This window comes from Aulonocara stuartgranti, assembly GCF_965226115.1.
Source record: "Aulonocara stuartgranti genome assembly, chromosome: 16".
Lineage (NCBI taxonomy): Eukaryota > Metazoa > Chordata > Actinopteri > Cichliformes > Cichlidae > Aulonocara > Aulonocara stuartgranti.
The window spans coordinates 18,686,663-18,709,704 of record NC_138952.1 but is presented as its reverse complement, the minus strand read 5'-3'; the positions used below and the strand labels follow the sequence as shown (position 1 = coordinate 18,709,704).

Sequence of the window (23,042 nt, the reverse complement as noted above, 5' to 3'; positions counted from 1 at the left end):
ATTCAGGAGAAGACTCTATGAAGGCAGGTCTGGACTATCCGAGCTTTTGGCAGAGTCTCTTAATGACATCCTCCTGAGCCACATCTATACCATATCAGGTCAGATGCTAATGGATATATTGTGTAAAAGCTCAAACAAGTACTCCATTTTTGAGAGCAGCCAGTGATCTTGGTCATGTGATTTATGTGTAATGTCTACGCTTAAAAAGATGCCAAAGAAACTCTTGTTTCTGGCTGCTACAAACAGCTGAGAGCAAAATGTTCTAGCATGCAAAATAAACTGCTCCAAAGAATAACAAAGGCATTAATAAAGAGGATCAGCACAATTCGTTCTAAATATGCTATTCATGTCATTATTAAAGAATGTCTTAAATATACTTTGCAATGATTGAAAAGAAAGTAATAAGTTAAGAATTTTGAATGCAGCTGGATTTAACAGCTAAAACATGTGTAAGAAAACAGATTTTTAAAATAACTACATTACACAATCAAATAATGAGCAGCAGAAAATGAAATGTACAAACATCGATATAAGAAGCACATACACACACCTTGAAATTGTGATTTATTGCTTTAAACAAGGCTATCCATCACACTAAATGTGCTTTCTCTCAAATCTTAAATCTGTGTTTAAGGGTTCTTTCATCAGCGTAAGGAATTAAAACAATCAAGAACTTATTGTATCACTCTGAGGATAAGTGATCTTCCCTACACATATAAATAAATATCATTCCGATTCCATGTTTATCTTTTCCCCCACTGCGGGCCCAAGCATATTTACAGAGTTGTACCGAAACTGGGAGAAAAGATGCTGAAATAATCTTGGAAGAGCCCTCGTAGTCTTAGAGACCGGATAAAGGAAAGAAAGAAAAAGAACACATCACTCAGACAGAGTGAGGAGATTACCCCATTGGTGGTCTTTCTCCTTTTCTTCTTGGATGGCACCATGGACTTGGTGGGCACGGTCCAGCTCCAGAACACTTTGTAGTGATGTATGGGGATATCGGGCTCCTCTGGCAAAGTCCAGTTGAGACGAACTGTCACCAGGCCTTCCTCGCCCAGAGTCACGTTGGTGACACACAGACTGCTCGGGCTGGGAGGGGCAGATGGATCTGAAGACATAGCAACAACGCAGACACAGAAACAACACTGTGAGTTGGTGTTGATTCTAAATACATCTGTTAACACTTAGAGATGGAAACAAACTGGACCTCTAGTTCTTGGATATGGCAAATCTTGGTCCAAGGCACTTTTCAGGTAAAAAGTATTACAACCCAAGATACCTTTCACCTCCACAGCTGAGGAGGGGAACACGCATGGCACTGTGCAAAGTAATTAGCCCCCTATTAACAATCTGTCGTGAGGTGTTATGACAGGTGTCGTGTCATTTCTATGACAGCGTTCGGCAGGACTGAGAGTACAGGTCAAGGGTTAACAAACACATGCTGCTCACTCTGGCTGCACGGTCCACACTTAGAATGCCAGTACTCCTACTAATATGCATGTGTCCAGCGTAAAGCTGGATCTGAACTGTATGAGTCCGTATGTGCAGCGACCCAGCCTACTGCTGTCGGCCGATGTCAGCCTGGTGCAGGAGGACAGGCAGGGCTACATGCCAGATGACAGACCAGAAGGGGAACGGTCTTTCTGTAATGAGAAAATGATTCATGCCACAACCCAGTTGGCTTTCCTCTCTCCTGCCCTCTCCCACCTGAAACACATTTAATCCACTCTAAAAAACACAATCGGACACATCGGTTCTCCAAACCAGCTGATGCTGGCCATGAAATATAAATAAGCAGTCAGCTTTTACAAATTGCCCTAACAAAGTATAGTAGTGTGAAATTGCATTCAGATGATATGACCGAACTATATAAATAACAGCGGCATGACAGAATGGTCGGGACTTCATCAAAGCCGTGGCAGCTCTCATCAATCTATCAACATTCTCGCAGTGATTGGCCTGATTGGAGGTCAGCTTCCATTCCTGCAGCAGAATCCCACCTGGTCTGAAAGCCTTTCAAAATGCCTCGGGGAGCTACGGCATGACAAAGGATTGACAGGACAGGTCAACACACCAGGAAACACACTAATACATTTTGTACTTTGTACCATTTCTAGGATTTGGCAGAACATGGCGAGTACTCCAGTAGAGAACAGTTTATGCCTTGTATATGTTTCACGATATACATCTAAAGACACTTAGCTCAAGGCCAATGAAGGCATAACCGTAAAACCTGCTGCCTTGCCAACAAACAATATCTGATATAAATCAGATGCACTGTAGACACAGTGTTACACTCACAATCCTGTAATCCCTGAAGAACCACAAAACAACTGTCCGTGACTTTAACAAATGCCATCTGCAATACAACACGGCTATTTAAAATGTCCCAGTAGTAACACGGGATGCCATCAGAGTTCACTAATCTGTGGCAAAGATCTGAAATGTGGCTGGGTTACATCACTTTGTCTGGAAGCAAGACAACACTTGCATTCATTTGAAACCTGCTGCATCCTGACTAATTCAGACTTATTACATTTTATATGACTGTAAAAAGGGGAAAGCCCTGCTTTGAAGATGTAAGTAAAGATCTCATTGCAATACAGAAAATGAATGCTCTGTGCACCCAAGCACTCCTCATTACTCAAATTCCACTTGGCATCAGCGTGAATTTCGTTTAGCTCGCTGGGTAAACGTGTGGAAACTTTGGACGGGAGACATTTATTTACAATTCAGGTTTAACGCAGTATATGAAAGAATTCAGCGGTTTTAAATCCCAAATTTAGTTTTAAATAAACATATTTAAACAGTCTAAAGCTATAATTCAAATTTAATAAATGTGTGTTTGGCTTAACCAGTCGTGTTTCAGTCATAATCAATTTGCTGTTGCCTAATGGAGCTGCGGGAACTGAAGTGTTTAGGACACACAATACACGAAACCGAAAATGTTTCAGTCGGTAATACAGAAGGCTTGTAAGCTGACATTCAGAGGGAATATTTACCAAATAGACCTGCTTAAAACACTTCCCCGAGGCTTCACCTGTTCCAAGGTCTCAAACATAACAAATAGAGGGAAGGAACCGACACACAAGGCAAGGCCACACACACACACAGACACTTGGATATGCAGATAAACACACAGACCTCTGGAGGAGCGGAAGTGTTTGCTGGGTGCAGTAAAGCCGCGGGTCCCGTGGACATTGACGGCTGCAACTCTGAACTGGTACCATCTGCTAGCTCTGATGTCAGCCAGTTGGATGCGTTCCTCTGCAGTCTGAGGGACAGATGGGGGTGGGGGGAGCAAACCACAGGGGTCAGGGTTTACACAGGGTCACAGCCCCATGTGAGTGTGCTGCCACATCATTCATCTGTGTTTCTCATTGCCAAACTATCAAAGACACCGTGAGGAACGTGCAACCGCATGCTGCAGTTCAGAGCAGCAGTTTCGCAGCTGTGGCATGCTGGGACACGTGAAACTGTAAATTCATTCGGATACAAATGTGACGAGAAGGAGTCCTCGCACGACAGACTTCATGCATTTATGGGATTCTCCAGTATTTTATCTGTGTGGTGTATCGGTTTCTACCTGTGCGACTGTCTGCCACTCCGTGGCATCATCCTCACTGGGATGAATACCGTAGTTCCAGCGGCGTTGCACCACATACAGCACAGGCTCCACGGATATGTTGAACTTGGAGGACCAGCGGATCTCCAGCTGACCGGACGGGTGCTCCAAGAACACCAGCTCTTTCCTCGGCTTCAGAGGGACTCCTAAAAGTACAAGAAAGGATGTTGAAACACTGACAAGGATTAATATCACCACTTGTGTGGAACATTGTTGGAGAAATTATACGTGATATGTCTTGTTTTCCTCTCCTGACTAATGTAGGTTGGAAATATGAATGACTCTGAATTGGACAGATACAGATTTCAAAATGAGACATGATCTCATCGCAAAAGATTAAATACATGCTGCGGGTCAACAACGTCATCTTTCTACTGTGGCAGATTGGGAGATTTCCTGTGTTTTAGTAGCTGCGTTTCTTAGTGATGATACACGCAGTTTGCATTTAGGTATGCTCTCTTTCTCTCGCTCGCAGACGCAAAATAATCCAGTACAAGCATCCGCGCACATGCATGCAGCGTTAATTTGCATCACTGAACTTCACATTCAGCCTTTCAGTCAAAGTCAGTGCGGCCATGTGCAATAAATTAGAGATTTATTAAGTGCGGGACCGGCCAAACATTCTGCCAAGTCAGACTGACTCTCTCAAGTAAATTTATTGCACTGGACACGTAGTGAGTTGTTGATTGAGCGTCGGGCACGGTGATAATGAGATGGAGATTGGAAAAGCAAGTTTGGAACTACAGGAGAAGACCCAACACGTCCAACAGTTCTCCATAAATCACCTAGCACTTCAGAACATTATGTTGGACCTCTGTCGCTGCCGAACGGCTTACTGCTGCTTCGCATTTATGATCGGCATCACTCCACGCTCAAGGCTAATATGTCGGTAAACAACATAAGAGTGCAATTTGCATTTAGAGCATCTGATAAGCTTATATGTCTATTCAGCCCCCTTGCAGAGCATGAAAAAGTGACTGATGCGCAAGAATCATGGAAGGAGGACCCCTTGAGTCATATGCATAAGGACTCAGTACTTTGTTTTGTCCCATTGATAACAGCTTTCTTCATACTAACAGCTGGGGGTCATTGTGCTGTGGTTTCACAGCTCCACAGCAGAGCGTGCGCGAACAAACGTGTCATATTTCCTGCGCAATAATCAACACCGAGGTAACCGCAGCATTCCTCTTCCCCTTCTGTCTTCGCTCATCTTCCCACAAAGTCACACAAGTGCTCGCAAAGCTACACACGAAAATACAAAGACGCACACACGTCTCTTTGACAATACGTAGGAGGACAATTAATGCTTTTCCGTGAGATAACCTTCGAGACAGGTTTGGTCCAAATAAATAAATAAATAAATAGAAAAATCACGCTTCATTCTTTTTCTTCTCCTTGCCACACACTTACTCCAAATCATGATGCAACTGTTGCTGAAGCACGATCAAGGGTACAGCGTTCATTCATGTCTTAATCATGCCAACAATTACACTCCAGGAATATAATTCTCAATACTCACGCACATACTGTCATAATGACTGCTCTAATTACAGGGGGTGAGGAAAACAGTGTAAATACTCCGTGTAGCACAATGATTTACAGTAATGCGAGGGGGGCTTGTGGACTGACTGACTTGTTGTGACAGCGTGACTATGGCTACATTTAATTAAATTCTGACATTCTCTCTCTCTTCTTTTTTTTCGTCTCAGAAATAGAAAACATGCAAAACGTGCAGGCTTGTGTCGCATGTCGAGCCAATTCTTCCCAGGAATGAGAAAAACTAGAGAGAACAATATGAAAATGAAAGAAGTATAAAAGGAGAGACTGTCTAATAAGCTAGTTATTTCTATTTCTATACGCACTGCATATTTTATATGAGGAACTTCTCCACAAATAAAACTAAACACTGGAGAGCAGTGGATGATGTGGAACTTATTGGTGCAAAAAAATAAAAAATGGAAGAAGAAGAAGAAAGTTTGTTAAACATCAAAAACTCAGGGGGTTCAGTGTCTTCAAGACTTAAGTTTTTTCTTTTCTTTTTCTTTTTTTTTGGGGGGGGGGGGGGGGTGTCTATCTCAGGGACTTTGACATTAACTGGGGACCCTAGCCTGAACACAAACACACACACAAACACACACATCTGAGAGTGATCTCAGTGGGGGGAAACGCTCCATTTCTCCCCGCTTATGTTTGCTAATGGCTTCCAGCATCAAGGCTCATCATGGTGAAGACTGCATGCACACTTGCGCACACACAGAAACAATTACACTCTTGAAGGCATGAGCATCTAATTAGACCTTTAACACTGAGGACCGGGACAGGAATTCCATCCAGACTTTCACCAGAATACTTGGTGTAATTCAGTGTAAATGCAGCGCTGAAGGCGACCCATCAAGAGCTCAGTGTTTGGGCTAAATCAGCGGGAAGGCTGCTCGATATGAAGGTCTCGCCGTGCCGTGAATGGTTTTCATTGACTCGGTCAGTGTACAGAAATTCTCAAGGTCACGCCAGCTTTCATCTTTCCCAGATTAGGGTGCTGTACACCTTTTAGTGCATGACATCCACCATGACGTCCCTCAAGATCAAATCAAATATAAATGCTTCCATGTTCTACTGTGTGCACAAGCTCAAACTGACATATCACATGCTCCTGCCATGCAATAGTAAGTGTGCTACACAGTAAACCATGCTTAAAGTGTGATTCAAAGCATGCACTACGGTCTATCAGTGGAGCGGTTCAGCTTAATTTAGACTCTCCTACCACCGCTTCATCTCCTGAACTTTGTTATGGCCTCAGGGTGCCAGCAATTGTGTGCTGACAGCGTATATAATGCAGTTCCAGCTCCAATCTTCTGAGTTCAAGGGCCCTGGGTTCTCTCACATAACGACTCAGCACCCGCGGTACATCAAGTCGCCTTGGGCAGCACTATTAAACCATTTTACTGGAGCAAAGATTCTTGGGTACATCTGTGTCTATGAAACCCTCAAGCTTATCCTGCAAATTCAATGCTGAATATCCATTCCCATTTACAGCTGAAATGGCATGAGGGATGTGTGGGTGAAGCACAATGCAAAGAGATGAAATAAAGATTTTCAGATTCTTACTGCAATTGTCAAAAACCCTGCAAGATTATCTGTGTTTGCGTCACTGAGATTTACAATAATGTTTAACAGGCAGGGATTAATTGGTTCAACGGTATTTATGAAAATTATGCAACCTGAAGCAGTTAATCATATTAAAAAACACGACGGCTGCATTGAACCGGTACCAGATACGAGACTCCACATAACGAACAGGAAAAGTCGAAAAGCAGCGTATGCAAGATTAGGCTGACGAACCGTGTTATGTAATCTAGTCCTTCTTATAAGCCATACTCAGCAATTCTTATAAATAATTAAATAAATAAAGACGGCACTGTGCAAAAGTTTTGAGCCACTTCTCATTTCTTTATATTTTGCTTCCAAGGAGACTTTCTTGCAATACTTCTTGCAAAGTTTTTCTCCATTCCATATTTACAGTTTGTTTGTGGCTATGAATGATTCCATTATTTAAAAAGGCCCCTAACTCAAGGGAAGAACTAGTGTTGTGTCTTTGTTACTAGCAGACTGTCACAAAAACACTTTTTTTCCTTCTTTAGTCGAATCTACAAAAATCACAATTTGACAGACACAAAAAGGTGATTCTCCCATCATGGTGTGGAGTGTGTCCTTGAAACAAACAGGACACATGGAGGTGCAAATAGGCCTAAAAAAATTGATTAATAATAATAATGATAATAACAAACGCTATCTAAAGCAGGTGAATAATATCTGAAACTTTTTAAAAATCGGGACCTGAGAGATGTCAAGAAGCCATTCTTAAGGAAGAGAAACAGGGAGAAGAGGCTGAGGTATGCCAGATTATACAAGAACTGAGCTGGAAACTCCATAAAACCTGTAGCAACAGGTTTTATGGAGTTTTGAATCCAAATTTGAATTTTTTCATATATGCACCTTCAACCTTGTTAGAATTAAACAAAATTTGCTTTTGCCTAATATATTCTAATTCCATTCAAGTTTGCAAGTTTCAAGAAATCGTTGCGTTTATTTCACATTTTTGTAGCAAAATAGAAAGAAATGAGGGATAGCTCGAGCATTTCCATAGTACTGTGTGCCAAGTGACTGACAGTTAGCTAATCTGTGCTTACAACCTGATGTTTAGACACTGTCCCTTAAGGTCTGTCAACCTTGCTGACTATTACCCTGTCAATAATTAAGTATTAAATAAAGAACGATGTTTATTAAATAACTATTTTTAGAGCTTTCTCATTTGTCACAGAGCATTTTAACTGAGCATTTTATCTAAACGTTTCCCTCTCTCTGTTCATTGATCTCAAATGTTCTGCCGGCAACTAATTAAACCAATGCTGCGCAATCAAACAGCTTTCAAATTCACTGGATTTTACAGAGATATTTATAAAAATGTACACAAGACATCTGGAAAAGAATTAATCAGTTGAAATGGAACAGAAAAACATTAAGTCTTAGGTGCGATGTTTAATTCAATGTGAGCATGACATGGCTTCAACGAGCAGCTGGAACAAGCTGATACAAAATACCACTTAAAAGGAAACTAAATTGGGGACTTGGATGTCTAGAGTTTAATGTGTGTAGTCAGAACCGCAGTTAATTGCAAGCCTGAAACAAGCAAATAAAGGTGCTGATATATAAGGAAATCACAGACAGAGTTGTTTACAATACACAGTATGTAACCTTTTAATACTTATGTTCTGACTTATTATAAACTGCTATTAATGCGGCAATTTAGGAATGTGGAAGTTACGATCCTTAAGACTGCCATTTCTGACAAACCTTGTTTATATCTGTGGACAACATTTGTCAGCATTAGGCTGTCAGTTTATTTACATTCAGGAATGATTTCTCTGATGCAGTCGCTTTGATTGTTGGTGGGAGGTCTAGTTATTCCAGCGATGCTCTACATTTAATCAGGCTTGACTGATTTGGTTTTGTCTGAACGATAACAGCGTCTTTGATTACACTTTACTCTCCCACCAGTGGTGCTTCACATTTGAAGCATGGGAAAAGACAGCAGGCTTTAAACGTGAAGCCATCACAGGAAACGCAGTGCATTTGTCACCTGTATTAGTTACCAAAAATATACAAAGACACGTCTTCTCCTTGGTAAATCTTGTTAAATATTTCGGTAATGGAACAGGAAGCAGCGGCACTTAGAAGCAACACGCTGTGCCGCCCCGGCTCCTCGGAAAGGTAAAAAACGTTTAATGTGCCTTGCTGTGGTTGGAAAACTGCTTGTGTCGTGGCCGGGACGAAGCCAGGTCAAACAAAATGACTTGTTTCGAAATGGCTGCTTTTACTGTAAACCGACACCCCGGTTAGAGGTTTAACAAAGCAGCAGCTCAAGGAGTGTTTGCTGTTGTATTCATTAAACAACCAGGGGCTGCCAAATGAACCATATATGACTTCTTAAGGATTTACACGGCGATGTACTGTTGCAGAATACGATAAAATAATGTTTGATTTTATCTGCCTTCAGCATCACCTTTGTAGAGATTCTTTGGCAGCTGGCAGGTGTGGCCACAGCCATTGGAGCAGCACTTTTTGACAGCTGAACACTCTCCATCCTCCTCGCAGCTCTCCACACAGGCAGCTGCGAAGCCGCTGGCCTTCTCCGGGGCAGGGCAGTCACCCTGCTTCACTCCCTCCACAGACTTTAGGAACTCGCAGCTAGTGAGACACTCGTAGTGTTTCTTGGGAAAGAGGGGCTGAGGAAGAAGAGGGAAGGAGAAGGGGAGAAAAAAAAATATAAGTCAGACTACTTTTTTAAGGCAGGGCTGTGAGCTAACAGTGATTCTCCTGTTTACATTTCTGCTCATGACTCACTGGAGCGGCGAGTACATTAAACAGCTTAGGCTCACAGAGGGTGTCATTACAGTGCAAAACCAGTTGCTTCACACCCCTTTTCAAACTTTCCTCTTACTAAATCTTCCCACTGGGCCTGAAAAACCCCCCTCAAAAGCTCAAAATCTGAGGCAACCGCAGCATTTGTGGCAGTGACATACCTCACATAAATCTTGGCACTGGTTTTCCTTCAGGTCCCAGGATTCCTTGCAGGGCTCCAGGCACTGTGAAAAGGAGAAGGGTGTCAGTTCTTCAAAGAACCAGCCACATCAAAGTGTTAGTGCTATGGAGATGGTGCCTACTTGTGGTGGGCTGACAGGCACCTCGCTTAGGCACTTCCCCTACCACCTTTGCAGCAACCAAACACACCACTTTTTGCTACGGATAATGGCCAAACCATCAAAGGGCGCAAACAGTCCTCTACAAAAGCAGATATGGGAGAAAGTTTGTCTGTCAGGTGCAGGCTGTCTCTTAAAAACTCTGCTCTTGCTTGGGTTTTGCTTGGTGTAGGCCTTGACAGATTCTCTCTTCACGCCTTAACACTAGTAGCCTCCCATGCTGTCTACGCCTCCTTCTCGTCCTGCCACTTCCCCTGTACATGTCTGGGCTTGATACACTTTGGCACTGGCACTAAGCTCCCTACTTGTTACCATGCTGAACAGAGAGCATTTAATAAATGATACACTTGGTTTAATGTTCCTGGGATTCCCTTTTTTAACATGCGGAACAAATTTACTGAATGCTCGAAATCGGCGCGGGATAAAAGAAAAACTTCAGCGTAAAGTGTAGCTCTAAGTCGTTTTGCCAAACATAATTTGGGAAGATAACGTTTAAAATTAAAGTTCAGGATTCCAGTCCATACTCCTTTTTTCTTTTATACTCAGCTGCTCACCCCGAACGAATCAAATTCAATAAAGGTGAATGTAATATAACAAAAAGGTCCATGCGTGTCCGATAGAATCAGGCAGATCCCGCTGCAGAAAAAGGAATATGTTCGGATTGGGTTTGAGAAAAGCTAGGGTCTTATGTGCTCTTGCTCCTGGCCGCTGAGAGCTGGTGTGAAAAAGAAGAGCGAGCTCAGTCAAACCGCTGCCAGGCTGCTTCTGTACTGCACTGGGAGCAGCCCAAACCGCACCAACGACCTGCCAAAGCCACTCATTCAACCCTGTTTAATTTAGACTCCTTCACCAGCTACAGTGCAGCTAAAGTAGGCACAACAGTACATTTTCAACGCTTTCTCCTACATTCATCATCCAGGACAGTTCAATATGCCGGCAAGTAATAGAGGCAAATATAACATGGATACCTGCCATTAGCAAAAGTCCACTTTCTGTTAGAAAAGGAGACCCCTGGATACAGATTATGAGAAGAACACAAAGAGTAAGGCACATAGAATGATTAAATCAGGGCACCTACTGTAGTGACTGCATTAAACACTGGAGCTGAGGTAAGAATTTTTTCATCTCAGGCTGGGAGCCAGAGTTTTAGTTATTACTCTTTAATTCACTCATTAGCCGGCTCTGTCATTATTATGCCATTGCCAGAGAACAGTTTATTTGCTTTTTATGGAGTGTGGTGGACGGGCGCATGATGAAACATAAACCTTGCTTCTGGAGGAGCAAGCTGCAATCAGGACCGTGCGCACGTCTGCCAGCACTCTGCTTCTCTGCCGGGTCTCTCCTTTACCCAACCCTGTCTCAAGCAGCTGACAACCTCTGTGTGGACAGTGTGTTGAGTGCTAAACAGGCCATTTCCCAGGGGAGGAGAAGGCTGGGAGGGAAGGTATTTTCTTAATTACTTCATAGCAATATAGATATCACTCCAGCAATATAAAATATAAAGTGCCAAGAGGAAAAAATTGGACACCCTGTCGGGTTATGACAGCAGAGAGCTCCAAGAGAAACTAATGTGGTTTCTACAGAGCTGATCAGGTGAAACCGCTGTAACACCTCGGAGACTTAAGATGACATACGAGCTTAGCTGCGCTGTCCAAGTCATGCCTCATTCTATGCCGTTTTAAAATCATCTGCTATTCATAATATGGTGACCTTATATCATTAATTCTGTTCTCAATTGTGTCCTGCGGGAGCAGAGGCTGTGGCGCAGCAGCAGCAAACCTCAGCATCCCAGGCTCATATACGAGCCCCACGCTGCACCAATGAGGTGTTGAGGCAATAACTGTGTGCTTCACCGGTGTCTAAAGGATATTCTGCCAGTAGACGCACATGTTAAAGCCCCCAAAATCCCTTCTACAAATCACTGAACATACACACATAAGCCTGGGGATCAAGCTCATTTTACTCACTGAACGATCTTGTGTGCATGGCCAGAATGCATTCCATTGACTTTTCTTGAGGATGAAACCCTCTCTGGTTCACCACAATCACAACTGCACTGAGTGAAAATAGAATCATCGTTACCCCGAGATGCTCAGAGCAGCATGCCAAGCAGCATGAATTAACACAGCACATTGTGTACCGTGGATATTGCAACACAGATCAGAATGCTGGCTGTGGGTTTAGTGTTGTCTCACCCTCACAGTCTTTTTTCTTTCCTTTTTTTTTTTAAATGTAACTCTTCGGGGCAAAAGTTCTTAACTAGCAAAAAGCTGCACAGTTCTATCGGGAACTTGTTTTTGCTGTACAAGTGGCTGCATCATAAACGACACAAAGATAAGCATCTGTGTTGAGGCAGGGCTCCCTGCAGGTGTGCTGAAAACTGACAGTCTGTCAGCATTTCTCCACAGCCACACCTCCCAACCTGACATTTAAGGAGGGAAGATGAGGACCGACGACAGATGTCTTGCCAAAGCAAATAGGATGCCTGGATATAATTACAAAGGTGCGCTCATCAATCAAAGACCTGATTCCTATTTACACAGTTTGGTGCTCAATCTAAACCATGTTACTGATGATGCCAGACTAATCCTTTGGATGGGCCAAGACTTATTTTCTATAAACTCTTGTGTAATTTCTTAAGGGTGTGCCACCTCCACCCCATCCCAGGCTGGTACACACACACTCACCTTATTGAAACAGTTCTTCTGTTTTTCTACATTCGACTAACAAGCACCAGAGCCCCAGTTAAAAGCCCAGAAGGAGACACAATTGCTTTTAGGGTTGCTTCAGAAAGGGTGTCCAGTGTAAAAGTCTGCCAAATCAATCCTCTAGAGCTACTGGCTATGGTGACCTTTTGTGAATAAGAAAAATGAAAGTAGCTTCATTTTTAAATGCATTGATTTTTAAAAATGTTGTTTTGCTGACCTTTAGTCAATGGGCATTCTTAAACTAAATATTAAATACAGCAAACAAAAAATCCCAACTCAACTAACAAATGGAAATGTCTAGGGCTGGAAAATGACGCCAATGTTAAAAAAAAAAAAAAAAAAAAAAAAAAAGCAATCAGTTGCAGCTTCCAGGTTAGAAATGCAAACTTGGATGCAGGAATAAACATGTTCACCGCCTGATACAAAAAAATTATGTGGTCTTACTTCCCCCTGTGTGAAAACTGTATTGGATCCTGAAAAGTATGCATTATTAGGTGCAAAGACACTTTTTGCTAAACTAAAACCGTGCAAACTGCACACTCATTTGCCAGTGAGTTGTGATTCAAACATTACCTTCATTTTGAAAAATAATATGACTAAAACTTACAAAATAAATTACATTTTCTATTCATTATGACCCCAAAATGAGTAACTACACCGATAAATTTAGCAGGAAAGCACGTACAGAAGTAAAGGCAGAAAGCCATATTTCTATAGACTTCTATAGGATTGAGAGTCTTTATGCAACCATTGCTATCGCCATCTGGTGGCCTTCTGATAGAATGCTTTATGGCTTTAATTTTCTATCCTGGAAGCAAAGTCCATGTGCAATGCTTCAAAACACTAGGTCACATTAGTGTGTGTGTGTGTGTGTGTGTGTGTGTGTGTGTGTGTGTGTGTGTCGGGGGGGGGGGGGGGGGGGGGGGTCATCCAACACATTTTTTTCTATTTGTATGTTACTCACCCCTCATTAGCTGGTATCTGTGTCTTTGAGATGCACTTGTACAGTTTATGAATGCTAACTGATGCAGAAATAGCCGCTTATGACTCCAAGCACCAAAGCGGTGCCAAGCAAATATTAAAATCGGGGACATCATAAATGAGTGGGTGCCATCACAGTGGTTTGTGGTTTGTAGGGACAGTCTATCTATATCTAGAACTTGTGTAAAAGTTCCTAAATGAATAGCACCACGGCATGATCTTCCGGTGAGTATCAGTGGATCCTCTGGAGATTTGAAGTACTCAAACATTTACATTTCTTGCACCACCAGCAGCTCATGTTTAACTTCCGAAACATAAACTGGAAAAGCTACACCACTGAACTAGAGTGGAGAACATAATTGACCTGGGCGTAGTGTATGTGCTGGTTCTGGGTGCCAGCATCGGGGCTCCCTCGAGCAAATTTCTCAGGCTGGCATCGGAGCTACCATCTGTTTTAGCATCACAAAAATTGCATGTAATTATTCTATGGAAGGTTAACATATTTCAGGACAAATTTCACCCCCCAAAAAACACAAATGCTTTCCTTTTCTCAGAGATGTAAACAAGAGCATGGGGTTGTTTCTATGGACTTGAGCTGTTAGCCTTAACAAAAGCATTTGGGCGGCTGATTTCCCCTTTGTCCTCTTATCTTCCTGCCCAATGGTGACACATTCTGCATGGTTAAGTAGGAACATCCAGAGCGCTCTTTCACTCCCCATTTCACGCTGTAATAAAACGCAGCAGTTGTTACTCTGGGGGACCCTGAAAGGCATTCTGTGGGGCCGATGAGAGAGTCGGGCTGAATGGCAGCCAATGCCACAGCCCATCTTCACTTTTTCATGCCTGAGACGAGGCTGGGAGGGGGGCGACACAGGGACTGAGGAGGGAAGGGAGAGAGCGAGGGAGGGGGGTCTGCTGTGCATGGAACTGCCTTTCTTAGTCATCGTATGGTTATCTCCACCCATTGTAAAATGCTTATTGCCCCAAGTGAGTGACTGGAATAACATAAACTATGAAAAGTGCATACGGAAAATGTCACACAAGTGTATTGTTTTAGTTAATGAAGCATGAACTGCTACCAGTCAAGGTAGCCCCAGGCTTAACAATACACAGTGTACACAAAACAGGAGCCATAATTCAAACTGATGCGGATGACATTTTCCCATATTGCTCGAACATATTTGTACAGTCACGTGGAGCTGTGTGAGACAGCTATGACTGATTCTGTCATTTTGTAAATGAAAATTCAGCAGACACAAATTTATGTGGGTACCTGAGCTTTCCCTCCAATCAACCTGCTATTACACGGGTCCCTGTAGATTTTTTTCCCACCGCTATCCCAAAAGCTTAGAGATGACATCTGGGAGATGAAGGTATTGATCCAGGCACTGATGGTGAGTGTCATAGCTTGAGTGCTGCCAACAAATATTTACAAGGTGCCTTTGCTGCTCCTTGGGATGAAGCCACAGCTTTTTTTTTTTTTACCTGCTCTGGGTGACTCAGATATGGTGGAATCTTTGTTGTTGATCACACACACACACTGTAAATCTCACCTCCAATCTCATTGAGTTATGGCTATTTTTTGCTGCCCTGGTGCTTTTCACACTCCCAATGACTGTATTCAATTATTCCAGCAGCTCCCGGCTCATATCTATCGACCCATCCAGGAGTAAGTTGCTGGGTTTGCTCTCTCCTCTAGCGAAACAGGCACGTACTCCATCTCTTCACTCACTCTATTTCACTTTTATTCAGCTGTCACCCCCCCCCCCAACTTGCTCAGATTCTCCTAAATTGTTATATCTCCTCTCAATTCTCTTTCTCAGCTTTTCATTCTCTCCCTCTCACTCTAAGGGCCAGGTAAGACCTGATAAATTCGAAAACTCATTTTTGGCCATCCATCTGAACTAAGCCACAATGTTCACATCAATGTTTTCCAAAAATCTCTCCAAAGTAGAAACATGAGAAAACATGACACTCGCACTGCAGTGTTGACAAAGAATTCGCTTTTTTTTTTAATTATGTAAGATATCTTATGCAAACATGGCCACTGAACTTTTACTTGCCTCCAGCTTTTGTCTGGGTTCATCTTTGTGTGTTTTCCTAGCAGTGTTTGTAACCAAGCACAGTGTAACTGACACTTTTTGTGCCAGCTCTAAGGCAACTGCACCGATATGGAAAAAAAAGTCATTAAACAAATGTCAATCAAGAGACAAAAAGAGCAGGCCTCAAGTGACATTATGCAGCTTGGATCACATTCTTACTTTTTATACAATCTTGGTATACGGCTGAAAATTCTTCTCTAGATCTATAAAAAAACTATTTTAATCAAGTTGGAGGAAGGGCGAAGCTGAGTGGCAGCCTCCAGCGCTAAAAAATACAGACAACACAAAAGTGCTGAAGCCTGCAGTTCTTCAAACGGCCACTTGAAGCTGGCTTCAAAAGTGAGTCAATCCTCACCGACTCCCATTTTAACATGATCAGCTTTAAAGGAGAAATAAAAAGCATTAGAGCCTGGTACAACAATAACAACAACAAAATAATCTCTGTTGCAGATTTCCCCCTACATAACTATGTGATTTTTTCATCCATTTAAATATATTTCTAAGTCTCACATTTAAGGAAGTGGCCACTCTGAGTGACAGCTCTATGTTGACACAGATAGTTACAGACGTTAGCTCTCTGCTAGGCTTCACCTGAGCTAAGGTCCCAGTCACACAGGCCTAGAGACTGGTCAGCAACCAACCTGAAACTAGCACTCACTAGGGAAACATGTATTCCCAGACTGGTTGGCAACTGGTTGCCAGAGGCTGCTGGCACTGACTAGGTGTAAAGAGGTGTGTGGTGCTGCACTGAGAAGCTCCTTGGAATTGCTTTGGTGAGGGAGAGATTGCAATGGCTACTCGCAGTTTGCATGAAAGACGACAACATGACTGCAAACTACTTGCTGAGCAGAAGTGAAACCTTAAAAAGTTCGACACAACCTGGAAACAGAATCGTGCCTTTTAAACATGCAATTTGCAGGAAAAGATCCTCCATTTACAGTTTGTGTCACCACATCAGGAGATATACACAGCATATTGGCCAGTATTTGCAGACAAGTTAGCATTTTCCATGCAAACTACAGGTGTTGGTTGCAATCTGCTAGTGACAAAACCGATAAATAGGAGGTTTTTGGTGCAGCTAGATCTTGGCAACTGATTTCATCTAGTGTCAGCCAGAAGCCTCCAGCACTCGCCAACCAGTCGGGGAATGCACATTTAACTTTAGCAACTGAAGTTTGTTACTGAACGTAAGTTACTGAACTAGACTGTGTTTGTGGTGTCATAATATTTCTGCATAGTTAACTGTATTTGGTGTTCTAGTCCAAACCTTCTAAACCAAAAAGATTTTTAGTTTGCTCAAAATTACAAAATAGTGCTTCAAAATGTTCACATGTGGCCTGCTGAAGCTAACAAACCTCAAAACCTCTTTCCAAGAAGAAAAATCTTAACATATAAATATTTTCAAATGTCTCTACATGACAGCAAGCATGACTTGGCATACTCTGTCTGAGCATCACTATTTCTCACAATAAAGACCATTACTCTTAAGGGTTTTCCTGTTTTCTCTAACATTGACCCTCCGTTAAACTGCTTTAAAAATGAGCTTCAGTCTAATCCAAAATCTATAAAAATTAAAATTAAAAAAATAACAGTAAGCGAGACAGAGAGAGAGCAACAGCGAGATTCACATTACACGTTAACCAGGTTAAAACATATTTCATCAAGCGCACGAGCTGTGATCTGATGGACTGTAAAATAATACACTAGTAAAGCCTTCCAATATATCTCTGACGTGCCATTATGTTTCAAAGCGACTGTAAAAATACAGCGAGTAAATCAGGAAGAAGATATCCTCGTCCTGAGCTGTTATGAAGTCTAGACACGCCATTTCCTCAACCTAATGTGACCTTATAGTCCATGAGATATCGCGTATTTAATTTCTGCACCGTCGTAAATTAGCACAGGTGTGTGCTGCGCAGACAGTGGGTGGATCGTGTAGATCAAAAAGATTCAGTGTGCTGACTTGAGATGTGAGATTGCAACTCTATACAGCCTCACAATTTTCTTTTTCCCCCATAAGCAGGAGCTTGCTTACGTAAATGCCACTAATTCTATTTAGGGCTGTAAGATTTATGTTGGTTTTATTGTTTCGGAGGCAACAGAAAAGCTATTTGCTGGGATGGAAGTGCATTTTTTATTCATATGAAGTTTTGGCCTGTTATTTTTGGGGAAAGAAAGAAAACTATGCTGTAGCAGTTACTGTGAGGTGTTTTGTTCCACGATTACATAAACCTCTGCAAACTAACAGGAAACCCACAGGGCTAGCAGTGTCCTTGGAGAATTACTATAGTCAGGAAAGACAAAAATGATGGCATGTTTAGTGCTTCTGCACTTCATTTGTTCCAAACCAGGTAATCTATGATTCCAACAAACTGGTAGCTGTCTGCCGTCCTCCATCTATCTTCAGGCGCATCCATACCACATGGAAATGTGGTATTTTCCACTATCACAACAAACCATCAGTCATAAGTATACGATGTGACAACTCTATTAAGTGATTGAGACTAGGATTTGCAAAGGCTTCTTCAAATTTCTCTTAAACAAATAATGACATATTTTCCAACTGTCCGTGTGTTTTTCAGCCTTGTGCGGGACATATTCTGCGAGCATTTAAAGTGTCATAATTCCCTCTTCAATACAACCAACTAAAACAATGTTGTTTTCCAGGTCCAGTGGGGTGAAACTGAATTTATGCGATTTGAGACTTTCTATTTTGTTTGTCAAACCAGGCTCAGAGACGTTGAGTGAGCTAGCAGGTGGTGTCACAGACATTCTTTGAGGATCACTTTAATTATTAATTTAAATGCAGTTGAGGGCGCAGACAACAAAGAGCTGAATAGCAATAGCTTGGCAGAAAGTGAGAAGGAAAAGAGGAGGAGTTGGGAAGGGGGGGCAATGCATGAATTATACATTTACCCCACAATCAGAGGTGCCTGCCTTATTTATGAGCAAAAAAAGCCCGCACAGCTTTGCCAGAATTGTGCTTTGTCTACTGTGGAATGCAATAGGAGTTCACTTAATACTTAATGACTCTGAAGTTTCACCCAGACACACAAACACACCAATGCCCCACTGCCCTTTAAAGGGCTCCTTTTCTTACGGGTCCACGGGCGTCTCACGTTATGTTCTGCAGTGATAGGAGTCAAAATTACAGTGGCTGTAACCAGACCTTCAGTTATCACCTACTTCTGAGCTCAGTTTACATTTCATGACAATTAGACTCAACAGGATGTATCCATCATGTGGGGTCAGATTGGTGATAAAGAGGCCGCCATGAGCTTTTGCTGTGACATGGCATGGGAAAGCCAAACCCTCTCCACGGTTTTCTGAAAAGCATGTCAGATCTGCCCAATGCATGATATACTGTACTTACACCCAAACAATCATGCATAATGTGTTGATGACAGACGTATAGAAGCAGAGTTGAAAGCGGGATCGCACGATAAAAACACTTCCTCATCGGCAAAGCCATTTATTCAGACTGTTCACACGGTTGATTTATGGCGGCAACAGTGAACTCCTGCTTACCATGCATGGGATGAAAAATGAATTTCTGCCATTGTAGACCGAGGACATGGTAAACAAGTCAAAAGGCATTAGCTCTGCTGGGTTGTTTCATAAAATGACCACTCAAGCAGTCTTAATCCCTTCCTGCTTCATCTCAAATCAAATGAGACCAGACCTGGAGATTCTGTGCCAATGTAGGGCAACAACATGTAAAACACAACATGCCATAGAGGGGAGGAAAGCCGTCTTAATCCCATGCTCCAGTCACATTCCACCACTATCTCCAGTTGTTTATTTGAGTTTCAGACACACTTTAAATTCACTAATCCTACTTGCCCTCTCTAGTGTTCACTAAACAGCCCCTCAGCATTATCGGCATCTTTGAATTGCAACACATCCAGATTTAGAAATAACATGCAGACAAAAAAAAAAAAAAAAGTAGTGATATAATGCATTCTCTTTGCTTGATGTGATGACTGAATTTTCTTTTACATGCAATTCAAAAAGCAGTGCAAAGACTTCACAAACAGAGGGCAAACCTGGGCATGTTGAGTACGTAAGATAAAGTATACAGCTGTGGAGAGCAAACAAAAGACAAAAAAAAAAAAAATTGACTTTCTCTTCATCTCTGATGCAAGTTCAGACTGGAAAAGCTGAAGTATAATCTACTTTGCTGAAGTAGTCATCTCCAAGTCAGAAGGTTAAGAGATACATCGGTCATCGAGGCCCTGCTTTTCAATCGTTCTGAAACCATCACACACAGCACTCAGTGTGGGGTTTATCTGCGGGATGTAGCAGCTTTGAGTGCAGCTGGAATAAATTGATAAGCCCCCATCTACTAAGTACATCAGCTTAAAGATTCTTAAATTCTAATCTTTCTTTCACCAAGGCGACTGTTGGCACGATCGGTCTGGAAACGAAAATACAAACAACAACCACCGAATTAATTCTTGCTACAGCACCTCTTAACACGTGATCTTAGGAAAGGAAATGATGGCAAAGTTAATGTGATAAGTACGCTGTAATCTGTGATGTTCAGCCAATACGTCCTCAGATTGAAAATACACACTTGGATGATGGCAGATTGTCTCAGTGTGACTGGTCATTATTGCTAAAAGAGGATTTCACTGCAGCTTTGATTACATTAATCCTTCAAGAGAATTAAATCCTTTCTGACAGGGAGAACATGGGAAATCAGGCTATCTGTGAAACTTTGATTATCTTTAGGAAAAATAAATAAAAAGGCCCCTTATGCTCTGCGGGATCAATAAAAATAGACAGGCATAAGATAGCGAGCATATTTTTTTCCTGAAGTATTTCCTGGCGCACTCATCACTCAGATGCTGAGCAGACAGGATTGCAAAGACGAGCTCTGGATTGAGCTTTCACTGCTGAAAAAGTCTCAACTGCAAGCCTCGCAGCCTCTTTGCCTCCTCTCCTGTGGCCACGTCTTTGGTGTTTCTTTTTTTTTTTTTCTGTGGGGGTTTTCATTCCCTGCCACCCACCATGTGAATAATGAGCTCCACAGATAGCAGCCAATGAAGCGACCCCCCCGTTAACCAATGAAACTTAACAACCATGTCCAGATCAGGTCCTTCCTGCTGGGACTGACCAGCCTTGCTTCACACTCCTCTACCACCCACACACAGACACTCACACTGCCTCAAACTACATAAAATACAAGGGGGGGGGAAAAAGGCAAAATACATGGCTGTCTTTTTACATGATCTCTCAAAATTGAACACTCGGGTCACATATATGACTACGTGAAATGGGAAAGTGAATTAAGTCAGACTGGCTAGGGCTGTTTCGGGAAAAAAACTTACACTCTGCTTACACGTACGCTGGCGGGCAATCCAGACACAGTCTACTTGACAGATTGATTTCTAGCCTGGCTTGCTTTGAGGTGTCGGTGCTGGTAATGTGACTAACACGGGGAAGTGCGATGAATGTCTGGCCTCAACATGACCAAAAGGTGCTTTGAAGTCTGTTTAAGCACCTAACAATCCCAGCCATGCCCAGCTGTAAAACTGCTAACCCTTACCCATTGTATCACATCATTTCAGTGCACCTCAAAATGTCCTAACCACCAAGAAAAGCTTCAAGTGAAAGTGACACTTTTCTGATGAATATGCATTTAGTGCTTCAATTAAGATGAACTGGAACCAGGAAACAATAATAAGGTGAGACTTTGGGATCTATTTTATAGGTTCATTTCACTCTGGAAAAAAAAAAAAAGAACAAGTGATGAGGAAGTGTGATCGTTTTATTTTGGCGTGAGAAAATGTGTGGGTTGGTAGAAGGGGGGGTTGTGGTTGATAGTGTCTTTGAAAGACACTTTTGAATGTGACATAGTAGCATTCCAGCGATTGTTATTCAGGAAAACCGCTCCAAAGCTTCCAACATGTGAATACGAAGGCGCGTGTAATCCAAAAGAGTAAACACTTCTTATTCTTGCTCTGGAATTTGAAGCTTAGGGTGTGAGTGATAGGAAAGATCACTCAAAGGAGCCACCTGGTACACGCAAGGCATCTATGAAAGACATGCACGACTCATTGGCGTCGAATGGCAGCCAGACAATGCTGCTCTCTAAAGATTTTTCTCCCTGCAAATGCTTGATAAGTAAATATGGGGCTATGATTGGCTCACAGAAAAATGCAGGACTGAGTCAACATCTCCCCGATAAAGGATGGAATTTTTAAAGATGGAATTTAAATATCATCCTAAATGGAGGGAAAAGGGAAAAATAGCCCACTTTCCTCCTGAGGAGTTATTCTGATTGGCGCCTTTCAGTGAATTACTGCAGGCCAACCTATCTAGGCATATAGAGTATGCCCTTTCTTCTCATCCTTCCCTGATAGAAGTTTGAGTAATGAAGCGCACAGCTTTCTTGCAGACATTTAGTTGCCTTAAGTCTATCCTAGCATTTGATGTGGAGCCTGGATCACACCCACAGGGAAGCACACCCTGCAAATATCAGCTACGCTCTGAACATGGAAAGCTTCTTGGCTTCTTCTGCATGCTCTCCCATGCTGTGGGCACACAAAATATATTTTCTTTGCCCCACCAGAAGAAGAAAAAAAGAGAGAACACCCTGGAGTGTTTTTTTTTCTTTTTTTTAAACTTTTAGGGAATACAGCCAAACTTCTCAAGAGGTGAGCTCTAACAGTAGGGAAACAAAATGACAATAGCTCCTACAACTGCTTGCCGTCTACTTCCCTGGCATTCCCCTGCTGAATAGACTTTGTCTGCTGGCCCACTGTTGTGGCATGATAATAACTCCCCAGCTCTTCAAATGCCACCTCGCTCGGCTCTGAAGAGAGGGCAAGCAGGTTAATTACCATTACAATGGGGGAAACTGAGAGCAGGGCCAACTCTGGACACTGCATACGAGATGACCGGGATGACTTTCTCATCACAAATGGAAACAGGAGGCTTTGATTTCCTAAAACGCAGACAGATGGACAGGGTCACAGCATCTTTGTCTAAACTATTAGGCAGCCCTTCCTTGCATTTCCTTCACAGGCAGGGAGCTCTCAGTGGCTCTTTAACCGTTCTCCAGGGTGGACAGGCCTTCTGCCCTAACGCACTCCCCCCGAAGCTGTTGCCTTTGTCTTCTCTGTTTGACTGTGAGCTGTTCATGAAGTGAAGAGGCTAATCAGCGGCTGTAGAGCTATTCACGGGGAACCACTGTACAGCATGGGCCCATTTGGTGCAATTGTCAGAGTGGCCACAATAGCTCTCTGTTTTGACACGCTAAACACAGGCCCTGAGAGCACACTCGAGCCATTGATGTGGATGTGAAGTGTGGTGATGTTTGCTACCAAAATATTGACTTCTTGGTGCAAATTAAACTTAA

At 42.5% G+C, this 23,042-nt stretch overlaps 1 protein-coding gene across 1 annotated transcript in view; it reads right to left on the bottom strand.

Annotated features, from left to right (window-relative positions):
- Positions 1 to 23,042, bottom strand: part of anos1 (anosmin 1) — a 41,840-nt gene that overhangs the window by 9,947 nt on the left and 8,851 nt on the right. Inside the window, exons 3-7 of the mRNA XM_082508468.1 lie at positions 9,709 to 9,771; positions 9,189 to 9,411; positions 3,590 to 3,774; positions 3,148 to 3,277; positions 906 to 1,111 (exon numbers count right to left, since the gene is read on the bottom strand). Of these exons, the coding sequence (XP_082364594.1) occupies positions 906 to 1,111; positions 3,148 to 3,277; positions 3,590 to 3,774; positions 9,189 to 9,411; positions 9,709 to 9,771 (807 nt within the window). The remainder of the gene's footprint in view (positions 1 to 905; positions 1,112 to 3,147; positions 3,278 to 3,589; positions 3,775 to 9,188; positions 9,412 to 9,708; positions 9,772 to 23,042) is intronic.